At 44.1% G+C, this 21,914-nt stretch overlaps 1 protein-coding gene across 4 annotated transcripts in view; it reads right to left on the bottom strand.

Annotated features, from left to right (window-relative positions):
• Positions 1-15,376, bottom strand: part of LOC141784963 (voltage-gated potassium channel KCNC1-like) — a 70,622-nt gene extending 55,246 nt beyond the window's left edge. For 2 of the 4 annotated variants that reach the window (XM_074662975.1, XM_074662976.1), the window contains exons 1-2: positions 14,910-15,374; positions 8,059-8,750 (exon numbers count right to left, since the gene is read on the bottom strand). In XM_074662975.1, the coding sequence (XP_074519076.1) occupies positions 8,059-8,679 (621 nt within the window). In that variant the 5' untranslated portion in view covers positions 8,680-8,750; positions 14,910-15,374. Of the gene's footprint in view, positions 1-8,058; positions 8,751-14,909 lie in introns of all 4 variants that reach the window. The other 2 variants (XM_074662974.1, XM_074662977.1) reach the window with 2 other exon arrangements.
• Positions 15,377-21,914: the final 6,538 nt, after the last annotated feature.

The following is a 21,914-nucleotide window of genomic DNA, read 5'->3' as shown; positions in this document are numbered from 1 at the left end:
ATGAAACACAGTCTGTAGTGGTCAATATGTGCAAACATGTCAAATCTGCAGTATGCCAAAAAATCCAGCGTGTCCTTCTGATCCAGGAAAATGTGTCAGTATGCAACGAACCAGTCTACCTGGCTGAGATCTACCACTGTTTGTCAACGCGGGTGGTAGGTGGGGATGGGTACCGAGTTAGGTACTTTTATAGGTACCGACCAAATTCTGTCAAAAGTATCAGGTACCAACTCACGTAAAATGAAAAAGTACCATGTTTAGGTACCTGAACGCATCTTTGTGACTGTGACGAATTGGAAGAGTAGGCGATTTTCCATGCTAGACATGAACACAGCATTGCAAGGTTAGATAGTGAAGAATAAATATGTTAAATTGAATTGATTACCAGGTACCGGGCATCAGTACTGTATCATTTCAAATGTGAAAGGTACCCATCCCCAGTGGCAGGTTTTGGTGAATTTCTGCCAACTACAATACAACAACACTAACGTCACACGTACCGTGGGATAGAAGCAAAATGATGCAACAGACAAATCAGCAAATCTTCTCACTTCCACTTGTCAAAGAAAGCATGTACTTTTAAAAATTCATTAAATTCCATATACACCACTAATTACCTTTTTTTTAACCATACATGGATAGGGATGGGTACCTTTCACATTTGAAACAGTACCGTACTGATGCTGGTATCGGTATCGGTACTCAACGGTACCTATTTTCAGTACATTTTTGTGTTACTGTGGTTAAAAAATATCAATTTTTTTGGTAATAAAATCTGTTTTGTTTTTTTTTTGTTTTTTTATTTTAAAGATTTATTTCACAATACATCAACTTGCAGAGCTAAGTACCCCGTACTTTGGTACCCATCCGTAGACGTGGATTATATGGAAGTGGTTTTCCGTCAGTTGTAAAAATAAAAACCCCTTCCAGATTTTTTTTTTTTTTTTTTAAATAAACATTGTAACTTTTGGTGTAAGATTAAAAATCAAATGAGATTATTTTGCTGTGACATAATTAACAAAATAACTAAAAAGTCAAGAACTACCCATAGTTTGTTTTTTACATTTATAATAAAGGCAAAAAAAATCCATCAGCCGAAGTTCTACTTTCTGAAACTGAAAACCAGAGTAAGATACTGCTAACAGAGCCAACAGAACATACTATATACAATAACTGCTCCCCCTGGTGGTTGGCTGCAATAAAGGTCAAAATAAAATATCTCCCCAGTCATTCTAGATGGGCTGTGGTCAAACTTTGAAAAATTAATACACCTGGTAGAAATGTTTCTCATATCCGTACGCTGTGGTGATATGAAGATATTATTGGCAGCTGCCGTTCTTGTGTATTTTTTAAGGAATAGTAAAATATTTCAGGAGGGAGAGCCAAGACGAGATTAGACTCTAGAGAAAAAACTTTGAAACACAATGTTTCAGCAGAAGTGGTTCAGAAATTTCCGTCAGATGAGGAGTTGAACTAATACGTGTGAGCACAGAAACAGCTCTCTGAGTTTAATTTGAGGTTAAGCTTAAAATGATAAACATGAGCTGAGCAGAATGACAGACTTACACTCTAGCTAACGTTTTTATACATTATCATTATGTATATTTTAACCGCTTGTCATGGAGGAATTCTGCAGAGACATAAAAACCAAACATGTTTTCCTGTTTTCACCTCCCTGAAGTGTTTTCTCGCTTATTCAACACAAAGATCTTGTCTGTGCCCTTGTTAGGAGACAGCTGGCATCTGTCCTATAAAGTATTGCCAACATATAGCGCTCGAGTTACAGGACTCTCTGAGGGACCGGGACTTCCGAGGATGCAAACACAACATGAGATGGGCTGCGGTACACAACGCTGTCAGGGAAAAGTGAAAGAGAAGACGGGACGTTTACCAAAGTCTGATTGACGAAGTGTCACACGTTTGTCAACGCTTTGCTTTTCAAACTCGCGGAGCCGAATAACGATCTCCTCCATCCTCTTTGTCTGTTTTTAGACGGCGTTGATGCTCCTTTTGTTTCCCTGTGAGTGATCCTGCAAGTACAGAGTCTCACCTTCTCACCAGTGATGGAGGAACAGATTTGCCACCAGCGAATGAAATTAAGGCCTCCTTTTCCTCACTTTGCTATTTTCAGATGCAGCCCACAGGGAGACAAGCGAGAGGGAGAGGAAGTGGGAAATGGGACTACGGCAGGCAGGGTCTGGGTTTGAATGGAGGCAACTCTGTGGATGAATATGAAACCTTACAGAAAGCAGATTTAAGGCGCAGAAAAGTCATTAAAGTTTCATGGAACCGTCCTGATTTCACATCAGTGCTGATAGCGGGACCGAGCCACGGTTTCTGGTTGGACGAAAATGTCAGAATAAGGATGTTTTTGTCTCCGTTAAAGTCTGAGGAGGATGTTTTAAAAACCACCCGGGGTGTTGATTCCAAATGGAGCAGAAATGAAAGAGTAAAGATCCCCGTCACCTTCGCCACGCTTCCCTTTGGGAGCATGTGTGTTGCTCTGGGGCACGCAAAACTAGTACAAAAATCTCACCAGAGTGTTTCAAATTAGAAATGACCTAATACAGAGTCAAAACGAGAGACGGATGCTGGTTAATCTGACAGGTTGAGATGTTTCACCCCTAAAAAGTGTTTTTTAATCTGCGTTTAATCCAAACTTCATGGAGTCAGCGTCCCTAAAATGAGACGACCTCGACTGAAGCGCCTATCGCTACATCTCTCCTTCCAGTTTCTGTCCACCACAGTGATTTTCTACCCGGAGACGACCTGTTCCCACGACAGCAGGTCACATTCGTGTTTACGACAGCACTGAGCTGCTCCAACGCCAAACAACAAACAATGAAACCAAAAGATGTGACCTTCAGGGAGGAAGGGGGAGGAGCGTGAGGGGGTCTGGATGCAGCACTGAAACGAATCAAACACAGACGCACAGAGTCTGATTTGGAGAGGGCAAAGGGGCATCTTGTACATGCTGAGCTACAAATGGTGCTCTGTCAGGAGAGTGCTGACGAAGACCACTGTGCCCTTCTGCTGCAAACGTGGAAGTGACCAGAACGCAGCAGAACCTGAGGGACGACGCGCTCCGGGAAACGGCCTTTTTGGTTTTCTGTGGCTCATGTTTGGATTTCTGAGGGGAAAAAATACAAATAGTTTGTCGTTGTTGGGAGGTTGAAACTCATACTCTCAGCTGCAGTTTTTGCAAAGTGACAGCGTTTGGGTTTAATGAGATTACTCATGCACGACCCTCAGAACACACACACTTTACTGATCGTCTCTTCTTTAATTAGGGTCACTGTAATTCTAACAGATCAGAGTTTGAAACAGGAGTTAGATGAATTTTATTTCTTGTGTTTTTTTAAAGGTCCCATATTATGCAAAAATCACTTTATCAAGTCTTTTAGGGCGTATTCAGACCTGGACTGTTTGGTCCACTTTAAACAGACCAGGGTTCGTTTCCCACGTTGGTGCAGACTTTTCATGCAGGTGTGAATGGACACAAACGAACCCTGGTGCGGACCAAACAACCGGACTGAGACCCACTTTTTGAGGTGGTCTCGGTCCGCTTCCAAACGAACTCTGGTGCAGGTCTGAATACAAACGAAGGTCCATCCGAACTAACTATAGGATACATGCGCCTTTTGGGCCTATAAAGTAGGGATGTCCCGATATTACATTTTCACTTCCGATACAATACCGATACTGCAGCATTGAGTATTGGCCGATACTGATATTAATCCGATACGATATCAGTATTAAACATGCATACTTTTATTACTTATTTTGTAGTATGTCTGTCATATTAGAAAAGGCTTGATTAAGTGATTTTATTCAAACAAAGAACAGTAGTCAGCAACAGTAGGTATGAGGAAAAACTGACCCATTTATTATTAACCAATGGGTAACAGAAGTTGCTTATATCGGAGATTTTAGATGCATTCCGATACAATACTGATATTTGTTTTCTTGCTGATATCGGACCGATATCCGATATCAATATCGGACTGGGACACCTCTACTATAAAGTCCCTGTAACCTAACCGTCTTTAGTTCATACCTGATCCTCCGTCTTCTGTTTAGCCACGCTGTTGCTAGCATGTTGTGGGTCAGGACACGCAGAGCATAGCGCCTCCTTGCTGCGATCATTCGTCTTCACTGTTCCAAAATTGTAAACGGTGTTGTTAAGCTGCTTTGAAGGAGCTGCTCTTGAAACTGAAAATGATTTAGCAGCTCTAATAAGAGCACAAACACACATGTTTACCTCCATTTCCAGGTCTGTATTCTGTGTGCCGCCTTTGTCAGTGCTGTCCAATGAGAGCACTGATCGTCACACACCTGGATGTGTTTACAGAATATAGTCCACTTGCAAAGAGTACAATCTGAATACGAACCGCACCAAACGAAAAAAATAAAGTCTGCTTTTGGTCCGGACCAAACAAGTGGACCAAAGGACTTTTCTGGTCTGAATACAGCCCTAGTGAAATTTGTGGGTCTTTGGTTTTCCTCCCAGCCCACAAAATGTGATATTTAATGACAAAACCTGTACTTAGTAGAGCTTGTTTATGTAAAATCCTGACCTAAAACGAACTGTTTGGATTTTGGGGATTTGCCGAGCAAGTCTGACCTGATTGGTCCACCGAAGGATGGAGAATGCTGAAGTTGAAGAGCCATCACTGCTCTGTTTTTGGCTGTAAACAGCCACATAGTTCCATGCACAAGCTTCCCATCTCAGAAGAAGACAGACTAAGTGTCTAGAGTTAATTTATCAAGGAAATGTTCCAGCTACACTCAGTAAAACTGTGCATGTGTGTGCTAGTCACTTCACAACCGACTGCTTTTCCAACTTTGGACAGTCCAACAGAGGGCTAGCCAATAGACTGGTCCTGAATCCAGGCGCATGACCAACCATCCACCAACAAACCTGGGACCCTGGAAATGTGAGTATTTTAAATGCTGTGTGCTGTGGAGCAGATGGAAGAGCTTTTCCTCAGTGTCCCCCCTGTCTCTGTGTTAGCTTCAGGATGCTAACTTTAGCTGCAGTTAGCCTGTTGTTTTAGCCTGCAATGTTACGATAAACGAGCTTCGCTGTTTTCTAAACGTTGTGCACTCGGAGCTCGTGGCGCCGCTCTCAGTGACGTGGAAGAGCGGGGCGGTATCAGCGGTGGCTCATTTACATATGAAGCTCACGCCCACTAAATCAGAGCGTTCTGAACAGAGGGGCTATGAGAGCCTGGAAACAATGCTGCTGTGCTTGATTTATTGGCTTTTTGGACCAAAACATGTTACTACCATTTCATGAGGACATCAATGATCCAGATTAAACTGCAGAAAAGGAGCAGGATATGGGACCTTTAAATAAAAGTGCTCCTCATTCATGCAGTCATTCCTTAATGCAAAGACCACAATCTGTCACACATGATCTAACAGATCACCTCAGCCGTGTGGCCCGGGCCCGGATCAATAAAGAAATCAGATGCAAATGGTTTTTCACTACACCTCATCAAACAGAAACACACACATCCATAAATTCTGCTCATGAGAGAATCTGAGTCCCCGTGTGTGGAAAAAAGAGGTGATGAGACCCTGAAACAGAGCCTGGCTTTAACAGGAGACAAAAAGAGAGGATAATCAATTGATTATCAATCAATCGGTTTGCAGGAGCAGGAGGAGGAGGAGAAAGAGGAGGAGGAGGAGGAGGGGGGTGGAAGCATTGAGTGGCTCCAGCCTGCTCAGATAATCGAAGATGCAAAGACGAGGGTCCCCACCCCCATCACGCTACGTCTCCTTCTCTGTGTGGCTGTCACCTCCTCCGTGTTTATCTCAAACGCCTCTCCGGCTCCTCTTCACTCCTTTTTTTTCCTCTCCTCTTCTCCGTCTCTCCTCCTCACTCAGCTCCCACCCGCCTGCATCCCCTTCTTTTCTCCCCCTCCTCCTCCTCCTCCTCCTCCTGCTTTCTCTCTTTCTCCCGTGTCTACTGCAGCAGAAAATCCAGCACAGACACCAGCATGTGTGTGTTTCTACATGCGTGTGTGTGTCACTACGGTAGATCCACGAGCGAGCCTCACACGATCAGGAGCAGAGGAGGTGGTGGGATTTTTTTTTTTTTCTGTTTTTTTCCTGCGTGTGTCGATGGCTCGGATCACAACGTTGATTGCTGACGCGTTACATCACAGCCATGCAAAACAAAACCCCTGAAATCATTAGAGGAGCGACTCTCCATCCTGTCTCCCTTTATTTCCTCTCGCCTCCCTCCGTCTCCCTCTCATCTGTCTCATTGTGTTTCCACATCAGCATCTCGTTTTTCCATCCCAGCCTCATTTTTTCCCCCTCTCCACATACAGTTTGCTTCTCTGAGGAAGGATCGTAACGGTTCCTCTACCGTGATCTGGGTCAGAACACTCTTTGACGTAAAGCTCTGGCACATCAGTCCTACGGGGGAGAAACGGGGCTGTGCTCACCCTGCAAATAGAGCCGGTGGTGTGCAGCCACTGAAATGATACCTGCTCTGCACAACTCCAGCATGGTGTCACACACACACATACACACACCATCTGCAGAAACTGGCCTCAATGAGTGTTAGATCCAGTCTGATTCATGAGATCTGTGCTGAAAACTGTACATTACATAATAAACAGCATTCCTGCAGCAGGTACAGTAGTGAACGGTTGCTGCCTCCTCCTGCTTTAGGATCTGAATTCACAGAAAAATCTCTTCACATTTTCACCAGCATGAAGAAGAAGAAGAAGAAGAAGAAGAAGAAGAAGAAGAAGGAGAAGAAGAAGGAGAAGAAGAAGGGTAGGATAGCGCCAAATCAATTTGATGGAGACAAGAGTGACACTTAAAGAAGCACTTCCTGTCTCATCCTGAATCCACAGAGGCGGATCAGGTGGCCTGGATCAGACTACCTGTCCGTCACACTCCCTGTCCTCCTGAGGGAGCTGAATCCAGGATCTATACCTGCTGTCAGAGGAGGAGTGTGTGTTTATGTGTGTGTGCAGCTTTTGTTTTCCTTTCTTTTGCAGATATTGCTGAGTGTGCAGTGATCTCTTTTTTTCTTTTTCCTCCTCTGCTATTTTCAGTGTGATTGCATGAACTGGCCACTGCAGGTGTCTGCTGACTGTCTGGTTTTTTTGCATGTGCACCTACAGGAAACATCCAAGAGTGCATGAAAAGAGCAGGAGCACTGACAGCGAGGATCAAAAATCCATCACACAAAAAAAAAAACAGCAGAAATCAAAGCAGCTGTGATGGAGCAGCTGGAGAGAAGCCCACTGAAAGTGTTTTCATGTGGCATGTATCAAAAACAGTCAGAGGGACTTGTTACTCCTACACCTGTTTGTTTTTAAGAGCTGAATGAGGAGGAATCGACATGGGAGCAGGAGGAGACAGAAACAAGTTGTGCGTAAAACTCGTGCGTAAAAGCCGATTCAACTGGGACGCGGCGAAAACAGCCCTGCAGAGTGAAGACCCACCAAGGGCAAACCCAGGAGAAGACGTGCACTCAAACACTGATATCTCCGAGTCTCCTCCGTGAGCTGCTCTAATAAATAAGGGCTGTGATGAAATACGGCGCACTGATGTGCATCATAAACGGACAAATACGACCTAATGAAGGCGTTTGGATGCAGGGAGCGCAGCGGATGGCGCGTTTGGAGACTGATACGTATTAAAGCAGAATACAGCGCTAGGAATTATGACAGCAATAAAAAACTGCATTCAGTGTGGAGCATGTCATAGATCAGGTGGAGACGTGAGGGGACGGGTTCGGGTTTGGTTGGATGAAGCGGAGCGCGTCCATCAACAGATACAGCTGGAATACTGCGATACCATTTTCCATTTTTCCTATGCTATCAGCATTAATTATTCAGCATCAGTAAGTATAGAGGCGCTCCATCTGATAATAAAGACTCTGACACATTCCAGCAGTCTGATTCAATCACATGATTGGATCATTTCATCAACTTTTTCAAACTTAAAAGCAGTTCAGGTGTGATTTCAGGTGTCAGTGTGGACAGCATGCAGCAGCAGTAGAGAAAGAAGAGAGGATGTTGGACTCACCCGGGCATATTTGGATGAATAGGGGTCTTCAAACAGCGCCCAGATCCTGGGCTGCCAGGTTTTCCACCAGCCCGCTTTCCTCGCGTCCTCCTGCATGCACAGTCTTTTCAAGTCCCCGTCCGCTCCCCCCAGCGCCGGGTCGTCGTCCGGCGCGTCCGGCTCTGCATTCTCGAAGCTGTCCAGCGCCTCCTCCGCATCCCTGTGCTGCCGGTAATTCATCCAGCAACACGCCTCCACGTCCGTCTCGTCGATGCCCCAGAAGGCCAGCTCCTCCTCGAACAGGGGGCCGCACACGTCGTTGGGACAGTGCAACTTCCCGGTGCGGTAGTAGTTGAGGATGAAGGAGAAGACCGACGGGTGGCGGTCGAAGAAGAACTCATCTAATTTGGGGTCGTAGTCGAAGTTGCTGAAGGCGTCCGGCTCAGTGAGCCACGATAAGCGGGTCCCGGGCAGCGTTTTGAGGGTGCTCCGGTAAGTCTCATGCCGCACCCCCCCGCAGTTTATCACGATTTTCTCGCTTTCCGACGGACAAGTCATGTCTGCGCTGTAACATGCTTTGTTGGACGACTTGTTCCCACCCTTGCGCCCTTTGAAAGAGGATACACACACCGAACTGAGCATAGAGGACCGGGGGGGGAGGGAGAGGATGAGAGAAACCGAAGGGAGGAGGAGGAGGGAGGAGTCTGAGGAGTCTGCGGGGAGAGAAAAAGGGCAGAAAATTTAGCAGAAGGGAGAAATGGATCTGGATTATCAACACTGCAACACAAATTAACAGGTTAACACGCTTCTGCTGCATGTGTGTGCATCATGACAGGTGATGGTCAGGTGAAGGGGGCACGGAATGACCTTGTGCAGGTGCAGAGGGTGAGGAAGGGTGAGGAGGAGGGGGGAGGAAAGTTGTGTGTTTCTTTTTTTAACAGCATCCTGGTGCAAAAACATTCCTGCAACTTATCAGAGCAGCATCCTCACACACACATTTTTAAACCATCATCATCATCATCATCATCGTGCGTCTCCTGCAGCAACACTCTCCACATTGATCCGCTCCAACCTCTGGTCAGTGTTCATTCAAAACCCTCCTTCTAATTAGGCCACTGTGAGGCTGGAGTATGCATCCTCCTCCCCCCTTTCCTCCCCTCCCCTCCTCCCTCCTTTCCTCCCTTCCTTCCTTCATCCCTATCTGGTACCCAAGAGTGTGTGAGGGGGTGAAAAAGCAGCAGAATGAGGAGAGAAACTGTGAGAAACCAGAGATTCTGATGCTTTTCTGATGCAAGCTGCAGGATTGCATGCATGCATGTGTGTGTGTGAGTGTGTGTGTGTGTTAATTGCCTCCCGAGAGTGTCATGTCCGTCTCCTCAATCAGCCTGTGTGTGTAGCTTCACACACTGCTGCAGCCCCCCTCAACACACACACACACACACTGCACCGAGCTCCATGTGATGCACAGTTAAACCTTTCTCCAATTTAGAAATGTGTGTGAAGAGTGTGTGTGTGTGTGTGTGTGTGTGTGTGTGTGTGTGTGTGTATGTGTGTGTGTGTGTGTGTGTGCAGGGACAGAGAAGGAAGGTGGAAGGATGGAGGTTGAAGGAGTGAGAGTAGGAGGAGGAGGGAGGCTGTAAATCAGGTGTTTAAAGGAGTGATGGAGGACAGGACAAAGACAGAAACACAGAAAGACGGACGGTCAGTGAACGCAGCATCCTGTGAGGGTCAGAGCGGGATCTGCTCTCTGCACCACGAGAGGAAAACGAGGGTGAAGGGTGTGAAAAAGGAGAGCGCTCTGTAAAAATGAATGAAATCTGCTGCAGTAAAAAGCAGTGACTCCCCTCCTCCTCCTCCTCCTCCCACCTCCCTCCTCCTCCTCCTCCCTCTGAAGACACGCGTCCATACATGCTCTGTATCTATGTTGTTAACCTTTTTCTCTATTCAAAGAAATGCAGCACTCTCCTCCCCCCTCCCCTCCTCGTCTCTCCTCGCAGCTCCCGGCCCTCCCCCCTCTCTCATATTCCGCATAAAGGAAACACATTTCACTGAAGGAGGGGAACCGAGGCTTCATTCCTCTCAACTCTTCCTCCTCTCCTAACTCTGTCCTCCTTCTCTCCTCTGCTCCTCTTTCCCATCCTCCGCTGCTTCTTCTCCTCCATCTCTCCTCTCTTTTCTCTTCCTTCCTGTCCCGTTCCTTTCTGAAAGTAGCTTTCAGCACTTTGGGTCAACTCTCCCCCTCCTCCTCCTCTTCTCCTCCTCTTCTCCTCCTCTCCATCGTCATACTTTCCCTCTTTGTCATGTAGGACACTGCAGTCTTTCCTCTTCCTGTCGTTTTGATCATTTCACTTCAGTTTTTCTCTGAGGAGACAACTTCTTCTTGATGGAAAAGTTTGTTTTCACTCTTTTCTGTAAAGATCTTACTTTGACTCTGGGTTTGTTTTTTTGTTTTCTTTTTGGAAATCCTGGAAAAAAGACTGAGCAGCTCTCAGGTAAGATATTCCAAAATCAAGGCTTGTGCATGAGTTTGGAAACACTGGAAGTGATTTTGATATTTCTTATGTGCGATGAGGAGAAATGTCAAAACACGACGACGTAAGACGCCTTAAACTTCTACTTTGCTGCCTGCTCAGCTGCTTTGTTCTAAAAAAAAAGTCGTTTGCAAAACTAAAAGTGTAAAAATACCTAAAAGCAGCTGTAGAGTGATGTAATAACAAAGTGATGAAGATCTGACACTGCAGTGCTCTGGACTTCTTCCTGAAGTTTTTGCAGCTCTGCAGCAGGAGCTTGCAAAAAAAAAAATTCCACTCCTGAGCGTTGGGACAGCACTGCATCATTGTGCAAAAGTAGTTCAGTTTGCATGCAAAAAAGAAGTCAAAACCTGACTTTAACAGGAAGAAAAGGAAGTGAGAAGAGGAGCTTTGCAGGATCTGCTGCAGGAGCATCGAACCTGCTTACTCTGGGGTTTGAGTTTTACTGCACCACCCTGGGAAAAAGTAGTTTGAGGTGCATTCGTGCAACTTAAAACTTTTAAAATGTGAATTAAACAAGACTTTTTTGCGCAAAAAAAAAGAAAAAATGAAGGATAAGGACTTTAATTTTCTACGTTTTCTCAAATAAAACGTCTCGAGTGAGTTGCAAGGATGTAATTCTTCATAGAGACAAAGTAAAAGTCTGAGTTCCTGAGACGGAAATCTTCAGAAACATTAAAAAAAAAATCAGAATTCTGCAAAACTTGTAGCTTTTATCCAGAGCCAACACAGCTGGGTCTTTAGATTTTAAGTTTTTCTCAACGAAAAATGAGCAAATTCAGAATGATGCTGCTTTTTCTGCAGCTTAAAGTCTTGAAGTGGGTTAATTCAGGACAGGATGTGTTTGTGAAGGAGTCAGAGATCTTAAAGTGAGTCTCTGATTTGGTTTCAGCACCACGGACAGCGACAGTCTCTCCAACAGGACTCTGAACTTTTCCAAAAATCTTCCTCTGATCTCAAACTTTCATCCCCTGGGCGACTTTTCTGGCTCTGTATCTGATCAGCGGACTGCTGAATATTTCATACACGGACAGCCGCAAGTCTGTAACTGTGGTTAAGTGCCTTTTGTTCCCCCTGAGTTTGTGCGGTGTGTGTGTATTGATTTTAAAAATATACTTAAGTGTTGTTTTACTCACTGAGGGGAATTAAAGATTCATCAGGGACGCTGCTGCTGTGACAATCTGGGATGTTTTTGTACCGTTGGGTTTGAAAAGATCCCTGATCTCACTGACTGTGGAGTAAAGAGTTTGAAGCTGGAGAATATCCGCAGTTTGAGGGTTTCTGCTCAAAAAGAGGGGGGGTTAGTGAAGCTCTTAAAGGGCCAGCGCTTTCACTGACAGCACTGCGATCGCTGGAGAAAAGAAAAAAACACCAGGAGGAAAGAGGCACGGGAAGAGGCACGGAGGGAGGGAGGGGAGAAGCTACACAAGGTGAGCGCTGGGTGGAAAATGGAGGAAAGAAAGTGGAGATTATAGAAGAGAGGAGGAAGAGGAGAAGGAGGGAAAGAGAGGAGCAATCTCTCTTTCTCCTGCAGCATTTCCTGCCTCGGCCACCGTGTCCTGCGCCACCCTGCTACTACTGCACTCACACAGGAGGGAGGAGGGGAGGATGAAACACTCACACGCTCACCTGGCTGCAACAAACAAGCTCAGAGAAGCTTCTGAGAGGGGAAATGAGGCTTAATTATAACGAGGCTGATCACTCCTGCTGCGGACGGGGAGATAACGACACAGAGCGCGGGATGACAGAGGGAGAAACGTGCACGCAGCCCGCGCACCAAACCTGCTCTGACGCTAATATATATTAGCAGAAACACTGCAGCAAGAAGGGGGAGGGAGTGCAGGATTGTGGGATGCATTGACTGTGAGGTAGTAGCAGCAGTAACCGGGGGGAGGGGAGGAGTGTGCACACTAGAGGAGAGGAGGAGAGGAGGAGAGAGGAGTTTAGGGGAGTGCTGACTATGCGGAACAGAGAGGAGTTGGCAGAAAAACAAAAAAGCTTTAGCAATCAAGGAGGAGGAGATGAGGAGATGGAGGGAGAAGGAAGGGAAGGAGAGACAGGTGAGGTGATGGAGGAAGAGGAGGAGACAAAAGGGGACGAAGAGTAGGAGCATGTGTGTGTGTGTGTGTGAGGGCACAAATTACGTATGTGTTTCTGGTGCGGAGCCATTTTTTTCCCACCCGCTACCTCATCAAAGGATGTTACCACAAGGCTTCACGCTGTTCCATCCATATTGCCTCCCTCCCTCCCTCCTTTCCTCATCTCCTCTCCCCCTCATCTCCTCATCATCCCACTCCTGGTGCTGAGGAGCCCCCAAGAGGAGAAGCAGTGGCACTGCAGCAGCGTGCACTGCGGTCACCTCCCCCTTTTTAGTGCGGTGTCACAACACACACTGCCCTCCCTCCCTCCCTCCCTACACTAAAATTATCATTCCTCCTCATGTGTAACTCCACGAGACGAGGAGAAGCCAGATAAAGAAGGAGTGTAGGGGGGGAAGTAGGTGGCGTTTAGATTTGAAGAATGAAAAATGGTGAGAAGAAATGTCATGAATGGAGCACACGGTGCAGGAGATAACCAAAGCATCCGTCTTTATAAAAAGGCTCAATTCCCAAAACAGGCATTAGTGAGACGATCAATTAAGCAAGCAGAGAGAGGAAACAGCCAGTTGACGAGGGGAAGCTCCTCCAGGGCCGGACCAATCCTGACACACTGCAGCAAAGACACCAGCCTCCAGCCGCTGGTGCATACTGGTCAACCCCTAATCCTCCTCATCACTCCTGTGCACTTTTTCTCACAAGAGAAGCAGAAGAAGATGCTCCTGGTTGGCTCCTTCCATGATTAATACATGAGGCCATTTTCAGGAAAAGAGAGGAGTGAAAGGATGGAGTGATAGATGGTGCAAAAGGTCAGAAAGAGGAGGGAAAGCAAAACAGGGGGATGGAAAAAAAAAAAAAAAAGTGCTCAACTTTTTCACTCCAGTAGAAAATAGCTTTCACCCCTCGCCCTCTGCGGTTCAAGCTGTTCACTTTTGAAGTTGTGATGATTCACAAACACAAGAGCGGTAGTGAGAGGTAGAAACTGTCAGATTAGACTCAGCTGCTCAGCAGGTAGGTTTGAAAGTGAGGGATTAAAAAGAGAAATCAGCAAAAAAAAGGAGGAAGAATCAAGAATCCAGATGAGGCGGAGAGGAGACAGATGGAGAGCAAACATCACGACTGAGGACTGAGGAGGAAGGAAAGGGTCAGAGGAGAAACGACAGATCTGTAATCAAATCACGGCCTCAAAATAGATTTTATTCCCCTGGTTGCTTCAACAGCAGCGCCCTCCTTTCCTAACCCCATCACAGCTCCTCTGACAGCACGCCACTGTCGGTTTCTTTTTTTTTTTTTTTGTGCAAAAACCGAAAGGGGTGTTTTCTGGGTTACCCTCAATCTAAAAATAGCCTGAGCCGTAGATTTATAATGCAGGATGTGAAGAGGAGGAGGTGGAGGAGGGTGCGAATGGAGGGAGAGGAAGAGCATGCTGGAGTTAAAGCGAGGCACGTGTTAGGAGGTGAGAGGAGAGGAGAGGAGAAGAAGGAGGGACGGAAGGTCTAGACTGGTCTTTAAATGCCCCCAAAGACTTCCTGGAAGAGGTTTCAGTGACACGATGTCCTTCCTGTTGTTACGCTCCACTGACCCCCTCCTCCTCCTCCTCCTCCTCCAACCCTCCTTTATCAAACCTCAAACCTCCATTTTTTTTTTTTTTCCCAAGGCCTTCACACTTACCCACTGCTGCACACACACACACACACACAGTGCAAAGGTGCATGCAAGTAAAACAAAGCATGCTTACACACACACACACACACACATGCATGCACACACACACACATAGAGGCATGGAGCTGCTCTGATCTAGTGGTGTAGATGGGGAAACACCCACCATGTATGCAATGAAATGTCAGGGTTAGGATTATTTTTAACGTTTAATCAGCTGGAGGAAGAAAAAAAATCTGTCAGTTTGCAGAGTGAAGAAGAAGAAATTGTGCAAAAAAAAAAAAAAAAGAAAAAAAAAAAAGAAAATCCTACAAAAGCAGTTTTCAGATTGGATGAATTTGTGCACGGTGTGGCTCTGAAAAAAAAAGACTCATCACAGCACAAACAGCGACAGGAAAGCCTCAAACATCGCAGCTAATGTGGATTTAACGATACTTGTTGAATGCGGGGTCTGCTTTAGAGCTGCCCAATAAAAACACCTGCTGGCTGCTGTTCGTGGACGGATCACACGCAGGAGGAAAATAGAGAAAAAGAGCCACCCAGAGATACAGACATGGAGACACACACACGGGTTCATACTCACTTGGTTCGGGTTCGTTTGGAGCGCGCTCGGACACACGCACATCGAGCTTACGGATCAATGCGAGCGGACTTTGTCTTTGTTAGATCGCTCTTTGCTTTCGATTTCACGCAGGATCCAGTTCCTCTAGACGAGCTATTCTCCGGTTACAAGAAGTCAACACAGGATTACGCGCGGCTAGAAAAAGAAAAATCTGGTTATTGCCGGTTGTTACTCTGAGCTTATGGTCATGCTGATGATGGCAGGGATGGGATGAAGCAGGAGTCGCCCTCTCTGGGTCTCAGCCCCTCTCACACCTCTGTGTTATTGCCAAAAAAGAACTGCCAGCCTTTGTTACAGTGTCTCTACGCTCCCAGGCGCAGGGTGTAGCGACCATTCAGCTTCTTCTTCTGTCTCCCCTTTTATCCCAAATGTTTCAATGGAGATACCTCCCTCTATCCCTCCCTCCCTCTCTGTTTTCCCTCTCTCAGCCTCTCTCTGTTCCTTTGGAGGAGCGTCACCTTCTGCACTGTTTTTTTTTTCGCTCAGACGATCCATGTGGGCGGATTAGAGGAGAAGACAGAGGGGTGGGAGGACCCCGGTGGATTCACAGGCTAATTTCTCTCAGGGCTGCTGAACTTGAGAAATACATATGCTGGGAGACTCCTCTCAGATCTGAAATCCAGATGAGGAGGATCTGTTTGATTCTTTGTCTCCTTTTCCCCCCCTCACACATGCTCACTCTGCTCTGTGCTGGGCGGACGCACCAACACCATTTTGTCTACAGGTTCCCAGCCTTGGCTGACATCAGCAGTCATGTGGTACAAGCAGAGGAGCAGGTGGGTGATATGACACAGTGTGGAGTAATATGTTCAATTACTCTAACAGTGATAAGCAGAGGAAGGAGAGGGGGAGTTATCTCTGCTCTTCAAGCTGCTGGAGCAGATTTATCTGATCATCTGTTTCTCAGAATCACTTTTTATTTGGATCAGTCTGTGCCTGTCCTGATCCATATTTCAGGAGGACGATTAGCCCAGCTGCTGATGCACTTCTCGGCAGGAAACTCATCAAACATCGCCTCATAAAAATTACAACAGTAGTAAAAGGGCAAAGGCTTATTGTCAGGCTGCATGTTGCATTTTCTCCTGACCACAAAAGCTTTCCTAAGAGGAAAGAGTGGACAGAGGGAGGAGGAGGAGGAGGAGCACAGGAGGATGATGGATGGGATGAAAAGAAAGCAGAAAATGGCTCAGTAGGATTGTTTTAGAAGGCAGTTTGATGTTGGCAACAGACACACTGCAAAAAAATGAAATCTTAACATGTGTTTTTGTCTTGTTTTGAGTAAAAATATCTTTTCAGACTCAATATGAGCCACATTCACTTGACCGGTCCAGAAAAATGTCTTATTTCAAGTTATTTAAGAAAAAAATGAGGCCTGAATTGCTTGAAACAAGTAAAAAAAATCTGCCAGCAATGAAGGAAACAAAAGTTAGAAAGTCCAGCCAGTCTCCACTTCCACAGAGTCCAGGACTGAGCTTCGTCAGCAGTCTGTGCAGGTGAAGCTCTTCCAATGTGGTGTTGGTGTGCAGTATTAGCTCCGTTAGCCATGTCCGTGACTAGCATGATGCTACTCTGCCTTATAGTATTCCCTGTGTTACTGGATTAGCACGGCTAGCTCTTCCATCTTATTGGAGATAGATCTTACATTCCCAATAACGATGTCGTCACATCTTAGCTCACACCTGAGAACCAGCACGTCGTCCTCACCTCTTTCTCCTCACCTTGTGGGAAAACATCCGGCCTAGCACCAGTTAGCATTGACATGTTACAGGCTGCCTACAGCTGATTTCATGTAAACAATGCAGGCATGGTTACATGTAGGATCCCCAGACAAACACAGGAGAAAAAATAGTAAAAATATTAGGGATAGATTGATTATCGGCTGGGCCAATTATCGAGGCCGGGGGATATTTGGCATTTTGGGGCATAGCGGCATCAGCCATTTTTTTTTCAATCTGATGGCCGATATGAAACCCATTCTGAAACCCACAAAACTATGTAGTCTTGGCTGTGATGCTTCTCTGCACAGAGTTTCTCCCTGTCTACACTATGGAAGCCCTAGATGGTCAAAACAGTTAAAATCAGTCATGTAAAACCAAACAGAACATGATTTCAGCTGCATAACATGCCTGTAAAAGGCAGCAAAAACTCAATTCTGTCCAGTTTTATTGCAGTTACAAAGACGTTTTTAAAACTTTACTTACTGTAGAAAACTTTAGCTACTTTAGCATTATTGTTTTTAAAGTTTTTAGTTAACTTTATAAAACATGCTGCTAACCCTTTGAGATGTTTAATAAACATATGCTTGAAGGCATTTGATTTAAATTAAGTGTTTGAGTTTGTATTGTTCAATTTTTTTACGCTAATATTTTCACTTTGACTGCAAATTAATATCGGCTTTAATTATCAGTTATCAGCCTCCTTGCCAACTAATAATTAGTATCGTATCAGCCCCAAAAAATCCATATTGGTCTATCTCTAAAAAATATCACTGAAGACCAAACCAGTTTGGTGTCTACAACCAACAAATGAACCATACAAAGTAACGACCCACTACAAATACAGAAGACGAAAAAGAAACAAAAAAATTACAAGAAACAGACAAAGAAGAAAGAGCAGCCATTTTTCAATTAAATAAGACAAAAACACTTTGTAAGATTTCAACAAGCCAAAGGTCAGACTTCTGATGTGCATTTCCTCCTGTGTGTGTTTCTGCAGAGCATGGAGGAGGAAAGTGGTGATCTCCTGATGCATCTGCTCAGCGTGTGTTCAAACACTCAGCGTCAGCCGCATGCGGTTTCTCTCCTCCTTCTGTCTTTATTACTTCACACTGTTTCACACGCCACAGGCTCGCAGCTCCAACCTCAGCACATCTACATGTAGATTTCATGTCACGTGTATGAAACCACGTCCTGAGCAGCAGATCTCTCTCTTTCCGTAGATTACATTTTTATTTTTCCCATCAAATATTAACGCACGGCTTCCTCCCAGCACCTGTGTAATAATACGTGTGAGGTTTAACGCCATTTTCTGCACCCTCAGGAAACAATGCATAACTCTGTTCTGCACCACATCGCTCCCCTGCTCGTTTAAAGTGCCTCACACATCCCAGTGGCAGCATCCAGCTCAGAGCAGATTTATTCAGGGGCTGCACTGGAAATAATTGAAGATGTTGGAACAGAAAGTGGAGCCGTAGACGAAGTGGGCAGACATGTTAGCAAATCTGGGTAAATGCTAACCTGTGGAAAGTGGCGTAGGTCTGATTTCCAATTTTTTTAAATTGTGCAATGACATAATGACAGATGAAGCAGCTGTTTTATGATCATATATAACTTTCCTTCAAATAACTGCATTAAACACTGCGTTATACATAGATTAACAACAAAACAAGGGGCCAGTTGTTCAAAGAATCCAAATTTGGAAACCCAAGACTCACTTTAAGAGTTTCTGATTCTGATTTTGAGCAAAAAACAAAAATAACATAAACATCCACTTTCCTTTATAACTGATTTCATGACCCCTCATCTGAGCCACAACAAATAAAAAACAAATATACATTAACAAATACATTTTGGATTTTCTGTCTTAAATAAAAAAGGCTAAATGTCCAATAGCGCTTATTGTCCTGCATAACCAGGCACAATGTTCCTTTCTGTGATGATGATTACTTTACTGAAGCCTTCATTTTTTGACCAATTTTTAAGTTTTTCTACATTTACTTCCTGAATTGTACCTTTAAATACTGCCCCCTGTTGGGATCAGGATAATCCTTTTTTGTTGTTGTTTTAATTGGATCTAAAGCTGCGTTTCCACCACCAAGGAGACCAGTTCGATTTGTCTCGGTACGGCACACATTTTGTGGCGTTTCCACTGACTCATCTTGGGACAGATCCCCAAATAACCGAGCTGACCCACTTTTTGGGAACCCTTTAATATGTTTAAAATAAGAAATGTAAAATAACAACAACAACAAAAAAAACTACGATGACCCCATGTTGGGTCTTCTACCTGTTGTTCTTTACAGAGCTGGTAGCCCACATTATGATATGTCGTCCCATTTAAGCCGCGTTTCCACCAAGCAGTCCGGGTCGGTTCGTCTCGGTACGGTGCGCTTTTAGCGGCGTTTCCACTGACTCATCCCGGGACGGATCCCTAAAAACCGAGTCGAGCCGTCCCACTTTTTTGGGACCCTTTCGTATGGGTGCCAGACTGAACCGATCCGCTCCGGGGAGGTGGAGCAACACACTGCAGACTGTTGATAGGTCAAAAGAATCGTCACTCACCCCGACAGCTGCTGCATTTCTCCTGGCGGCTCACAGACTTCTCTGAAACGAAGCTTGATTGCACTTTGTAACAGAGAGTTTCATGAAAATCACAGAGAGGACGAAATGCTGCATGTCTTCCATCCGTGCTCTTTGTTTACTGTGTCGCGTTTTCTTCTTTGTTGGATTTAATAGCGGGGTAAACTGCTACGGCGTCGCGCAATTGTTTACTAGCTGCGGCTTCCAGCATCGGGCTTACACCCCGCCCACCACGAGAGGGCACAGTTTGCTGTGGAAACGCAAACGGGATGAGACTTAACTGTCCCAAACAATCCCAAACCGTACTGAACCGACCCGCACTGCTTAGTGGAAACGCAGCTTTAGAGCTCTGGTAATCTGGATTTGGTAATCTAAAAAACAGGGTGATCCAATCCAGTGTTGCTTTGAAAAAATAGCATAAAACTGAGACGGATTACCTGATCCTGGATAGTATGAAATGGGATTTATTAAATTCTTTGAACAACTGTCCCTTGGTGTTTACAAAACAATCCACCAGGCTATGATTAACAAAGGCTGCTCAAATGAAAGGTTTCCTAAAGTAAAAAGTTGTTTGCTCGAGACAAAACCTTTAAATCAGGAAAATCAGAACGACAACTTAAACTCCCTGTGTATAAAAACACATAGTCTGCGCAGCTCCACGATCCACAGAGTACCTCAGTTGTTTCAAACCACCACATCCTAATTAGAAAACACCTGTTGCTGTAACTGAGAAAAGTGAAAGTGAAAAATGAATCCTTATTAAGAGTAAGAAAACAGTTGGAAAATGTGTTTAGCATTCATTAGCGGTCGCCTAAGAGGAGGGACTGTTTTCCTCAGGTGCCTTACACTTTGTGCTGACTAAAACTGTGCAGAAACCCCTTCTCTCTGTTCGTCTTTGCAGAATGATCACCTATTGTTCAGGATTCATCAACTCCAAGAGGCCATGGTTTCCTGTGCACAACGAGCAGGAGCTCCAGAGGAATCAGGAGCTGCTGATGTGGTGAGCCCAGAAACCACACGGCCGTCCAGCGCTGAGCAAAGTATAGAGGAGCGACACTGAGACGACACAACACGGGTATGTATGTAGTGCTCGTGATTGGGCACGAGCACTACAGTTGTTAGCATGTTAGCATTATAAGTCAGTTTTGAAGTTTAGGCTGTATCATTTGAAAATTAGTTCAACACCAGAGATTGATTGTCTAATTATCCACTTACTCACCTTTTATTCTATTTTTATAGAGACTACATTTAACCTTAAAACGCCAAATATATCAAACTTGATACATGAGATTCAAAGAGCTCTATCTGATCGACATGATTAATAATTTCCTTAAAAACCTGTTCGAAAAATGAATTCCTCCACATTGAGGATTATCATTCCACTACAGGCAGCTCAAGTTGTATTTTGGCTTTTTTTCTAAATGGCTGCTCCCATTAAATCATCTACACATTCTATGTCAGGTGAATCTATGATTATATCCAAGAAGTTGAAGAATAAAACAAATTTTTATTTTTTTTACACAAGTATTTTTTGTCAGCAATTACAGAATGCATTGTAACTAAAAAGTTGTCAAAAATGGCCAATTTGTCACGTTATAAAAAATCTGTATCAAACAAAATATCATAAGATTTTTATTTTATTTCATTTATTTATTTTTATTTTATTTTGTATTCATTTTTATTATTTTTATTTTATTTTATTTTATTTTTATTTAATCATTTTTTCTCAGTTTTCCCAAGTTATATTTTATATATATTTTTTGACGATAACCAAAAAGTTGTGAAAAATGGCCAATTTGTCACGTTATACAAAAAAATGTATCAAACAAAATATAAGATTTTTTTTTTATTTATTTATTTACTTATAAATTTTAGTTTATTATTGATTTTTGATTATTTATATTTAATTTTTTTTATATTTATTTATTTTTTTCTCAGTTCCAAAACTTGGTCAGGCTCAACAGAGTTAAAGACTGATGTATTTTTTCAGGGCTGATACCGATAACCACTAGTTAAGGAAGACGGTAACCAATATTTCTGGCCGATACTCATTTGCAGTAAAAGTGTAATGTTTATAAGAATATATGTATTTAAATGTTACTGAGGCACACGTATATGTGTACATTCAAACGTATATATGTGAATATGTGAACAAGTGTGTATGCCCATGTAATGTAATGTAATTTAGTGCAAATCTACCTCGTATGAATGGGTGCCTGTGTGTAGATGTTTGCAATTTGATCTATGCTCTTTAAAGTTAATACAGTGTACAGTATTTGTTCACCTTCCTGTTCAACTTGAAAACTAATAAAAATGTTGTTTAAAAAAATAAAATTAAAATATTGGTGTTGTGATTTGGGATAATATGAACTCCAGCACTTAACTTTGTTTAGAGCCTTTAAGCATATGTTGGTTAAACAGCTCCCAGGCTCAGCAGCTGTCTTGTAAAGTTACAAAAAAAAAAAAAAAAAACGTAAAAAACTCTTACCGAGACTCAGAAAATGAAGAGACGGTCTCTTACTTCATGATTGATGCAGAATGTTTGTTGTTTTTCCAAATTCAGGCTCTGATCATTTATTTAGTTATGAGCAAAATCTGGCCCAGACATCCTGCCTCAAACTGAGATCGCCTCCGTTTGACCAGAGATGAAGCCAGGGAGTCTGAAGAG

This window comes from Halichoeres trimaculatus, unplaced genomic scaffold (assembly GCF_033239565.1).
Source record: "Halichoeres trimaculatus isolate MK-OKI-2021-1 unplaced genomic scaffold, fHalTri1.1 fHalTri1_scaffold_23, whole genome shotgun sequence".
In the NCBI taxonomy this organism is placed as follows: Eukaryota; Metazoa; Chordata; class Actinopteri; order Labriformes; family Labridae; genus Halichoeres; species Halichoeres trimaculatus.
This window is presented reverse-complemented; position numbering and strand designations above follow the sequence as displayed.